The sequence below is a fragment of the Nelumbo nucifera genome, chromosome 7 (assembly GCF_055504915.1).
Source record: "Nelumbo nucifera cultivar China Antique chromosome 7, China Antique-T2T, whole genome shotgun sequence".
Taxonomy (NCBI): domain Eukaryota; kingdom Viridiplantae; phylum Streptophyta; class Magnoliopsida; order Proteales; family Nelumbonaceae; genus Nelumbo; species Nelumbo nucifera.
The window spans coordinates 48219228-48231041 of NC_142655.1; the positions used below are offsets into that span (position 1 = coordinate 48219228).

The window sequence follows — 11814 nt, forward strand, 5'->3', positions numbered from 1 at the left end:
CCGAAAACGGAACCATTCTGGCCACTGGTTTTTGGGTCGACAGTTCAATAGTCCGGTTCGAACGGACAGCCCGTTCTAACAACAAAAGTAAAAAATGAAAAAAATGACCAAAAACCATTGAACGGGTTCACAGGTCGATGGTTCGACCACTCGGGTCAATGGGTCATTGACCGATTCAACGGTTTTTGGCCAAGGACCAGGATTGGAGTAAAACGGAATCAGTTTCTTGGATGGTTCCCAATTAAAAAAAATGGTAGCTTGTCCGTCCGATTTGAACGGATGGCCCGTTCTAACAATAAAAATAAAATAATGGCCAAAAACCATTGAACGGATCAATAGGTCAACGGTTCAACTGCCCAAGTCAATGGGTCGTTGACTGATTCAATGGTTTTTGACTAGGGACTGGGATTGGGATAAAACGGAACCAGTTGCCTGAATAGTTCCCAATTAAAAAAAATAGAAAATGGCCAAAAACCATTGAGCAGGTCAATGGGTCGATGGTTCGATCGCTCAAGTCAATGGGTCATTGACCGATTCAATGGTTTTTGGCTAGGGACTAGGGTTGGGGTAAAACGGAACCAGTTGCTTAGACAGTTCCTGGGCCAAAATGTTCATCCATCCGGGTCAACGATGGTTCAAAAACCATGGTTTTTTATGCTTTTCGATTTTCACTATTCAAAGGTTTCTTCTACTGTGGGCTTTATTCAAGCATGTGTAGTATGTTCCTTTTTTTTTCATTTTCTGCTTTTTTTTTTTGTATTTGATCTTCTTCTTCAACATCCTCCAAAACGGTCTAGGGTTTACCACTATTTTATTTCTTCCCTTTTATTTTTTTCTTTGGGTTTTCTTGTACAAAGTTTTTTTTTTTATTTTCTTACAAGATGATTTGTTTTTTCTCTTTCTTTGATTGCATGTATGTTTAGCTCCATCTCAAAGTGGAACTTTGGACTTGATTTTCTGATTTTTTTCCTTAATTTTTCTAGTTTGGTGGATTTACTGCCTTTTTTTTTCTATGTTTAAGGTCACTTTACATTTGTCTTTCAAGATTTTGGAATCCCTTGTAATGTCCACCCTTCCCATGACCATCCGGTTAGAATGGATGGCTCGTACTGACAACAAAAATTAAAAATAAAAAATAACCAAAAACCGTTGAACGGGTCAATAGGTCATTGCTTGATTCAATGATTTTTTGCTAGGGACCAAGTTTGGGGTAAAACGGAATCAGTTGCTTGGACGGTTCCCGGGCCAAATAGTCCTACCATTCGGTTCAACTGGGAGTTCTCGATGTAAAACAAAGGACAACTATGAAGTAAAACTTAGAACTATCATTGTATGATTGTATTCTTTTATATGAGATGCTTTGCTAAAGCAATATTTAAAAAACGAGCACATGATGATGTCTTTTAAATCTTTATATGAATTTCAAAACTTGAATACTTATAATTGTAAGTTTCTTACTAAGAAACCATTGTCTTTTCTAATATAATAAATACCAATATTACAATTCCAATTCAGCCCCTGCAAATCAAGGGCCCTCCACTAGTATAAAATTCATCCAAAATGTTTTCTATGAAATGAGGCCCATGCATGCTGCATAAGAGCCTACTTTGCCATAAAAAAAAGGTTGACAGTTGAGAGAAGAAAAAAAAATCGAACAAGGATACACACGATGCAGAATTCTGAATTCCAGCCGCCCCCTACTACTAGCCCTCTCCCCTATAAATCACTCCCTGCCCGTGAATTTAGCAACGGTCAGGATGCATTCCCCATGTACTTACTTTGGGGCTATATCTGAGCTTATTGGTCATTCTCCCAAAAAAATTATATCTACTTTTTCCTTAGCATTCCCCAACTTTAAGTCACATCACTTTTCATTTGAACTTTGTTTTTGTCCCATTTTATTTTTAAAGGTGCTTTTTAAAGTCTTACCCATAAATGGGATCACTACTTCGTCCGTCGGGTCAGCAGTTCAAACGTCTGTGTCAAATAGTTTAACCCAATATAAAGCAGATATAGCTAAAGAAAATAAAGTTATTATTAATGTTAGAACATACTAAAACATAAAAACAAAAAAAAAGAGAATGATTGATAAAACGGTCCAGTGGTTAACCAAACAGGTTATTGACCGAATGTATTTTTGGGAGAATGACCGTTCAATCCAGAATTAAAATTTTTAGGCCCAAAGTATAATTAGGATAGGTATTAGTTGAAAATAGAAGGCGGGAATTAATGTATAAAATAGAGTTTTTGACATTTTGAATATTTATAAACTTGTAATGGAATTGGGCCTATCCATACTTTTCCATATATTTATTATTTCACAAGTAAATAAGTGGGGACTTTAATTAAAATCTGGCAAGTGACAGATTGAATTAATGGTCCTTATTGAGATTGCGCATATATACATGTGGGGTGGGATTGGTCCAAGTAACTGTGTAAGGTATTTATTTTTACATTTAGATGAAATTCAATATGATTCAAACATATATTAATATGCTACTGTATAAGGAATGGTTAGATAGAGAAAGATAGAAAAATAAGATGGTTTGGTATCAGAGGGCATATACAAATATAAACGACTAGAAAAGTACAATTCTAGATAAAGATACAGGTACTGGCTCACAAAAGGAAGTTCTTATTACAGACTTGTGTAAAGAAACCAAATTTTCTCAATGTGAATTCTAGATTTTGTGGAATGATTCTACCATAAAACATGATCATGAACAAGGCACATATATCATGGGTACCTATACTACTCCACTAATTTTGTCTTGGAAGAAGATAATAGACCTCTGACCTAACATGGATATGCTCTACATCACCCACTCCATGAACTCCCCTCCATATAAATTCATCATCCCCCATAGACCTCTCACACCTCATGTTCTTGTAGGTCTGCTCAGTAAGGCAGTGTTAGCAGAACTTTGGTAGATCGATCTCTTTTAATTCTTTCTTTGCTCCTGATTAATTGTTATGGGCAGGCAAGAGTGGCTTGCCTTTGGCCTGTTGATATGGGGACTAGGGGGACAACTCTTGGCATGGAGCTTGGGCGTTGGAGACAACCTCCACAGCCAGTGCAGCTTTACCAGATACCCTGACCTCTGTGTGGAAACCATGTTAGGTTCAGGGTTAGGGCATGGGAATATTGATATAGTATCTGCTCTTGTAAAAAAGTCTATGGATGAAACCAAGTTTCCCACTCCAGATTCTTCAAATCCACTCTATGACACTGATAGCCTTAAAGCCCAGCACTCAAATGATGGTATAAGTAGTAACTCTACCAATATCTGCGCTTCCATGCATGAATTAATGCATTCTTCTTTATTTCTCATTTATACTAAGTTCTTCATCTATTTAACTCTGCAGGGCACTGTCTTGAGCTCATGAACATGTCGCTCAAGCGGCTGAACCAATCTCTTTTAGCTCTCAAAAGCTCTCACAGCACAACAAAAAGAAAGAACGATATCCAAACATGGCTGAGTGCTGCTTTGACATTCCAAGAAACATGCAGAGATTCCTTGGAAGGTCTGTCAGGCAGTCTCGTGGATCAAATATCAAGCAAGATGGATTACTTGTCTCGGCTGACAAGTAATGCATTAGCTCTTGCCAATCGCTTCTTGAGCAACCCAAGAAATAATTCAAGCCGGCATCTCACATCGATGGATGATTTCCCGAAATGGGTATCGGCCAGAGATCGTAAGTTGCTGCAGAGCACAGAGATAAAAGCCAATGCGGTGGTGGCGAAAGATGGCTCTGGTAATTACAAGACCATATCGGAGGCGATCGAGGCGGCTTCTGGGGGGAGGTTTGTGATATACGTGAAGTCAGGCACGTACAAGGAGGCGATTTCCACTAATAAAGATGGCATTACCCTCATAGGAGATGGCAAGTATTCGACCATTATTGTCGGTGATGACAGTGTCGGTGGTGGCTCCAGCTTGAGGGGATCCGCCACCTTTGGTAATCTCTCTCTCTCTCTCTTACATGTGGCAATGTAAATTTGGATGTTGACCCACCATAAATCAACTGATTCCACATCCACTCAAAATATTTGCCACCTGTAAACACTGAACTGTTGATATCAATTGCCAAAGTCCCTAATGCAAGGTGGACCATGTGGCTGATATGGACTAAAGGGATTATAGAGACCATCCAGTGAATCACCTGATGGTCTTGATTGACCAGAAGACCCCTCAACATAAAAAAAAATAAACAAAAAATAGTTTATATAGGGAATTTGCATACATGATCTGCCATATTTCTACCACATATATACAAGTATGATATATGGCCAATCCAAGGAGAAACCTGGATCCACCCAGTCCACATCAGCCCTGGACTCTACCTTTTGTAAGTTTTTTCTTTTCACAAATAATATTGGTTGTTGAAAGTTTTTAACACTGCATCATTCAACTTCTCATAAAGGATGACTTTAATCTGACCACTGGCTAGGATTTCTGACCTCAAGTTTGGGCTATTAATAGAAGACATGAGAGAAACTTGTGGCACAGATTAATCTGACCATTGGCTAGGATTTCCAAAGACTGTATTTCATCATTAATGCCATGGGAAGATTCTTCCCATCATCTGAGCTGTTTTACATTAAAGGAGGGGAAGATTTGACCCACCTCACTTTTACAAAGTTGGACGACATAGCCAATTATTAGTTTAGTTGAATTACTATAAATTACAGTAGCTAAAGCTCAAGTCTGTCTCTGTATCTCTTTTCTGAACAATTCATGTCGTTCAGTGAAAACTGAGAGATTTAGACTAATTTCTTCTATCATAAAGTGTCTCCACTTACAGGTCTAGCTTTTATTTGAGCAATCAAAACCATGTTTTTTGCGCATTTTACTAAATTCTGAATCCCCTACAGACCAAAAGCCCTGGTAATAAATAGACAGTAGAAGTTCTTTTTCTTGCACTCTCTTTTTCAATTAGCAAATGGTGGGGTATGTATGAAGTTGACATGGAAAAAATTAATGGACACAAATCACTGAGATTAGATTGCAAATTACGGGCTAGACCATTCATATTATCCCTACTACTTCATCCTCTTTATACATGAATAGTGGATTCTCGTGTGAAAGTGTGGAGCTGTTATCTCGGTGTTTTAGTTAGGCTTATTGAAGAATAATCCATGGTCCCTCCATTAATGGATGGTCCTGTCAAACATCTAAAAATTTGTGGATATGGCGATTCATACTTAACTATTGGGGTGGTGCATTAATTGTTAAGTAAATCCCAACCAATCTGCTGTGCTGTGTTTGGTTTGAAAGAAAAGATAGGGAAAGGAAGGAAAAGGTAGGGAAACTTGGCCCTACCTTTTCTTTCAAAACCAAACACACAGCCTAATTGAATCATTATATATCCAAACAAGAGAGACAAAATAGACTATGATTATTCAATTGATGTTGGATTAATCCTTTAACCTGTGGTTTCATGAAGCTAGCTAGAAATCTCCCACGTGGCAAGAAAGTGTGGGGCTCAAAAGGGCTTCATACTTGCCTCTTGTTGCTCCAAGTTGGAGGCAAATTTTAGGTTAAACCTCCTAACCAAGTGGCCAAAATAAGAGCTTCTGAGGGTATCTACAAATTGAAACTGAAAGAAATTAAACAAGGGTATGTAGGATTTTCTAGCTAGAAAGCCTCCTTCCCTTCTTGATCTGATTGTAATATATACATGAGAAGTGTTGTGGATCATTTTAATAGTATTTCAGTGAAACTCTGATGTGATGAGTTTTGTGCTAAGCAGCAATTACTGGCGATGGATTCATGGCTCGAGACATAGGGTTTCAAAATACAGCAGGTCCACAAGCCCAACAAGCCGTGGCTCTGAACGTTGTTTCTGATCGTTCTGTACTCTATAGATGCAGTATTGCAGGCTACCAAGACACACTCTATGCACACGCTCTACGCCAATTCTACAGGGAATGTGACATCTACGGCACAGTTGATTTCATCTTCGGCAACGCCATTGCTGTCTTCCAGAATTGCTTTCTGGCTCTACGTCGACATTCTGGGTCTTATAACGTAATCCTAGCAAATGGAAGGTCTGACCCAGGCCAGAACACTGGCTTCTCCATCCAAAACTGTAAAATTTCAGTGGCTTCTGACTCTGCTTCCGTCAAGCATTCCTCCAGCTCGTATCTAGGAAGACCATGGAAGGAGTATTCAAGAGCTGTGGTCATGCAATCCTACATTGATGATGTTATTGCACCAAGAGGTTGGATTGAATGGTCTGGAAATTTTGCTCTTAAGACGCTTTATTTTGCAGAATACAACAATTTAGGGCCAGCAGCTGGAACTTCTAACAGGGTTCAATGGCCTGGTTATCATGTCATTGGTGCTGATGAGGCTACTAAATTTACAGTGGCCAATTTCATTGGTGGAAATTCATGGCTGCCTTCTACTGGAGTAAACTTTGATGCCGGCCTAGGTTAAAAGTTGAACCAGTTTGTATCAAGGGTGATTATTTAGAATAAGGCAATAAGAACTGCTTGTCATTAATCAATTCCACAAACACACCATTTGAAATAGGGAGTGGTGGGGAGAATTATATCCTCATATATTGTAATTGTAATATAGAAACAAAGATATAGAAAAAAAATATATAAATGATTATGAAGTGTAATATAGATAAATATAAATAAATAATCTTCTTATAAGTATAATATACAGGCTTGTGTTTTGAATTTATTTTTTTGTGATACTATAGAAAATATTGGGTGATTAATGTTGGTGATCATGTAATAAACAAAGTAGTTGTAAAATAGTTGATCACGGATATGTTGGCTAATAAGATCTCTGGCAATTTTTTTTTTTTTTTGGGGGCCCCATGGGGCCAGAAGCCCATCCCCCAACCCTGGTGCAGGTGGGATTTGATCCCAAGTCTCCTCTACCAAGATCTAGCAAAATCTTTAGCAGTTGAAGACTCTTAAAGGATTTATAATAAGGCAATATCTATGATGCAAGAATTGCACCATGGTAGGTCCCAACCAACTGGTTGGTATGTTCTCCTGCTGATCGTATCAAAGTTGACATTTTATACATTGTTGAAATCTTGATAACTAGTAAATAAATCATAAAAATGCAAAAGTACATTTTATAAAATATAAACCAATGAAATTAAAATGATTGATTAAAATCTTGATTTAACGTGTTGCAAATATTTATTAATACATGGACTCTCTTACTGATAATTGGATGAGTTTCATTTCAATAATATTTGTTAGTTGAAGATTAAAGAAAATATTGAGTTAAGAAAACAGGCTTTCAAGGAGCGCGGAATTGAAATCCTAGATAAATATATTGGTGCCAAGAATAAGACCTTTGTGAGGATTGCGGGGCCTGCTTTTATGATTCTGTAACTGATTTCAAAATCTCTCTTAAAAGCTTTCTCAAAAGTTGCATGAATAACGATACACTGCGTCCTTTCTTATTGAAAAGTCAAATAATAATACAACCACAATTTATATCCTGATTAATTCTAAGCACCCGACAAGTCCAAAGTCATGAATTATTGTCTGAAAGTGATAAATGCTTTTAAACAAGAAAAGGGAAAAAAAGGGTAAAGGGAGAAAAAAAGATAGAAATTATTATTAAGATAAATTAGATTGCATTTGGATAAGGTCCAGGATTTATGTTTTCAAAGTCTAAAAGCACAAAGCAATTCTTATAAAACACTCAACACATTTTTTTAGCTCATTTTTGCTTCCAACAGCCCAGAACTTAAAGCAAAAACTTATCCAAATGAGTTGTTAGTTATGCCTCTCTTTGGATTTCTTCAAATGCTCCTTTGGGTTTTACCTATTAACTTATTCACGCCCCTTATAATTAGGGGTCAAGTTGTTTATTCCACCCTTCACTAATATTTTGTAAAATTTAGGGATCATTGATTTGCTAAGGAAAACAGTTGAGTTTGGCTTTTCATCCATACTAGCTAGTTGAGTATGGCTGTGACACAAATGCGTATGTACGTAGTAGGAGAAATAACGATAGAATTGAAAGCTAAATAATTAGTAAGGGCATTCTGGGTATGTAAAAATTGAACATCAACCAAACTTGGGACGTGAATCTTTTAGGTAATAAATAAAACAGCTTTGATAAGTTAGCTTAAGCAAGTTAGGCCAAGTAAAAAAAAAAAAAAGTACTTTTTCTATGAGCTAAAAATGACTTATGAGTTTTGATTTATCAGGTGAATAAATAATTTTTCTACGTAAGATGAATATTTACAAAATATAATGGGACAAATTTATCCATTCTAATTTTGACTTTTATGGATAAAAAAATCATTATATCATCCAAACACTTATTTGATCCCAGGTCCTCTTTGTACTTGCGACCCTTCTGTAACATTATAAAACCTTGATCTATGGTGGTGTCCTCTCCTTCATTATTGTTTGGTCTCTCACTATTTTTCGAGTCTCTGTCTTGAGTGTCCATGTCATTATCTTGGATCTTCTTCTTTGCTGAAACATGTTGGGCTTCTTCACTTTGTTGATTATTAGTAGTATGTCGCTTAATATATAGGCATTTTTGAATTATGTCACTAAATCGTCTCAACTCATTAATATGTAATCTTTCTTCCTCCTGAGTTAAGTTCATCATCCACTTCAATATTTGAATCAACTGAAGTTGTCTTCTCCCCGTTAACCTGTTCGGATGTTCCAATATTGATATCAACTACCTTGAGTCGATCCTCCTCCCTATTATCTGATTTCATAGAGTCATTTTCATGAACACATAACGAGTCCCAAAATATGACATCCCCTTTTTTAGGATTTTTATACCCAAAACTCGCTGGGGTCTGGGGCTCAAATCACCCCTCCTAATCAAGTCCCAAAAGCAACATGATTCGATTCAATTTGTTCAGAACTAGGGCCCACAGTAGGATCTATGATGAGGGATCGATGTTAGGAGTGTCTTCCATGCATGCATTAAGTCCTTTTTATAGAACACGAAGAGTGTTATTTTGAAACCTAAATGTTGATTTCTAAGAAATGGAAATTTGACCATTTTACCATTGGATGAATATATTTGGTTATTATTTTATATTTATTAACATTGAAATATTATGCATTTGCATCATGACATAATTATAATTAATAAAATAATTAAATAATGATTTCATAATTATATCTTTAATTACTAAAATAATAGATAATTAATTAATTAATCAATTAATACTTTTAATTTCTTAAATATTTATTATTTAATACTTTTAATTAATTTTTTAAAAGTTATAAACTAAATTGTTAATTACTAATGTCATGGAAGGCATTTTGGGCAAACTGTACAAAGAATTTCATTATTGAGATTCCCATAAATCTACAACATTAAGTCATTAGGCGAACACTTTAAGATTGCCTATTAAAAAGTCCAACCGAACACTACATGGGAGTGTTTATTTGCACCGAACGTGCCTTGAAATAAACCCCAAAATACTTTTGGGGATGTCAAGATTTGAACCCAAGCCCTCATGGTTACAAAGGCCATAGTTTCACTTAACCATTGTGTTACTTAATTTATCTGATCATTTGTTTTCATTTTAATATGTGAATGTTTACATTAAGTAAAGTTTACAAAAATTAAATTTAAATTATAGGTTTTGAACCATATAATGATAATCTTGCATATTAAGTTACTCAATTTAATCAATAAAGTTAATATATCTTTTCTTATTTTGAAGGGGGGAGTAAAGAAAGAATAGGTTCCATGGGTAGACCCTGGAATCGACCCTAGAACCACCAAGGCTAGAACCGACGTTCACAGGGTAACCGAGCTGAACCAACCCACGATCTATATATATATATATATATATGTGTGTGTGTGTGTGTGTATGTATGTATGTATAAAAATAGATATAGATATATATAATACACGACATGTAATGTATACATAAAATTTATTTGATACTTTCTGTAATAGAAAATATTATATAATATGTGTAGACATCCCATTTTTTGTACACCTTTCTTTGTTATTTGTAGGTGTTCTTCAACTTCTACAATCTTACAACTACACCTTTCCAAGGTTATTCTGGTCACTTTTCAGCTAAAATTGATTTAACCAAATCAGACCATTAAAATGCGTGGAAAAATGAAATTTTAAGTCTTTTCATATCCTTTGTGCCCAAATATAAGCTTAATTTCCTATCTAATTCAAGGCTGATTGGTTAAATTAATCATAGACCTTCATATGAAATCTTCTCATCTTAGGACCTAATTGGAAGATCACGATGTATTACATCTTTCTAGAAAACTCTTTTGAGTCTACTTCCAAAACAATAATTAGAGAGCAATATTTACAGTTGTTTATACAAAGTTATGGCTATTTTCCTAGAGAGGTGCAATGGTCATCAAAAGTATTGATAGTAATGATCATCCAATTGCACACAATTAACATTCAAACTAAAGTAGTCAAATAGGGTTGATCATGAAGGAATTCAAGTCATTCACACCTCCCTCAAGTTTCTTTTGGTTCAAAAGCACCAATGATTTACCATTCAATTTGAGGATCATCCTTCTAGTTCTAAAGCACCTATGTCCTTTAAGTACAAGGACATCCTGATTTGACAAGGTTTGGATAGAACGCTAATGGGAAATGGTGAGAAGCCAAAAGTTATAAGGGATGTTGATTGGGAGGATATCGAGTCAAGGTATGTTAATACAATTCGATTGCTCCTGGACGATAATTTTTTGTTTAACGTTATAGAGGAAGATTTTGCACCAAAGTTGTGGGAGAATTTAAAAAAAAAAACTTTATTTGGGGAAATGCTTAACCACAAAGTTATATCTAAAGGGGCAGTTGTACAAGCTGGAGATGGAAGAGGATGGGGATCTCTTGGAACAGCTAAATGTGATTAACAATATCTTGGATCAACTAGGGAAAGTTGATGTCAAGGTGGAGGAAGAAGACAAAGCCCTTGTATTTCTTAACCATCTTCTTAATTTGTATAAAAACTTGGTGACAACGGTGTTATATGGGAAAGACAAATGAAGTTGAAAGAAGTCATCGTGCCTCTTCTATCCAATGAGATTAAGAGGAAGCCTAAGAGTAGGTAACATTTTGCATTGGTTATGCAAGGAATGGATCAAAAAGGAAGGTCGTTTAATAAAGGATTTGAAAGTGATAGATCTAGATCTAAGGCCCAAGAAAAGGGCAAGGTTCAATGTTATAGATGCAAGGAGTTTGGTTATATGAAGAGAGATTGTCCTATACGAAAAAAGATTAGGGATTGATCTGAAAGTGTAACGGTCGCATTGGATGAGATGAAGATGTTCTCCCAGTCTTTGTAGATATGTACAATTTTTCTCCAAATGAGTGATGTCAAGGTGGAGGTTTGTGGTGTGGCATATGCCCCAAAAATGTATAAGAATCTAATATCACTTAGTCGGTTGGATTCCAAGGTCTTTGTTGCAAGTAGAGTCATGAAATCCACATGTGATGGTATGGTCCTGATAAAGGGAGAAAATTGCAAGGTAGTGTGGCCACATAAAGAGTCTCTTTTGTAATTGGGGCAAAGACCAGTGCTACGTACAAATTCCAAGGTACAAATGATGGTAAGAGGAATGTTCCTACTAGGAGAGAGGAAGAATCAAGGTCCCTCTAAAGTTAACTATGACTGTTAACTCGAGTGCAGCTACACAGGTGCATTTGCCATTTTGTTTGAATCAAGTAGAACCAGGATTGGGTGATTCAAGAAATGTGTAGATTGTGGTGTTTTATAAGGCTAATAGAGGTTTGTGGTATTTGTGAACAAGTGGAGGCACAAATGGTAGATTTCTAAGGTTATTGAAAAATAAGCCAAGAT

At 36.1% G+C, this 11814-nt stretch overlaps 1 protein-coding gene across 1 annotated transcript; it reads left to right on the forward strand.

The window, feature by feature from the left end:
* Positions 1-2869: 2869 nt before the first annotated feature.
* LOC104608086 (Plant invertase/pectin methylesterase inhibitor superfamily) lies at positions 2870-6673 on the forward strand. The gene is made up of 3 exons (XM_010273959.3): positions 2870-3262; positions 3367-3960; positions 5755-6673. The coding sequence occupies exons 1-3, from the start codon at positions 2974-2976 to the stop codon at positions 6441-6443; spliced, it is 1572 nt and encodes a 523-aa protein (XP_010272261.1). The 5' UTR covers positions 2870-2973; the 3' UTR covers positions 6444-6673.
* The last annotated feature ends 5141 nt before the right edge of the window (positions 6674-11814 follow it).

Coding starts and splice junctions, on each gene's coding strand:
- LOC104608086 (XM_010273959.3), top strand. CDS start 2,974: ATGGGCAGGCAAGAGTGGCTTGCCTTTGGCCTGTTGATATGGGGACTA. Junction 3,263..3,366: donor AGCCCAGCACTCAAATGATG/GTATAAGTAGTA, acceptor TTAACTCTGCAG/GGCACTGTCTTGAGCTCATG. Junction 3,961..5,754: donor GAGGGGATCCGCCACCTTTG/GTAATCTCTCTC, acceptor TGTGCTAAGCAG/CAATTACTGGCGATGGATTC.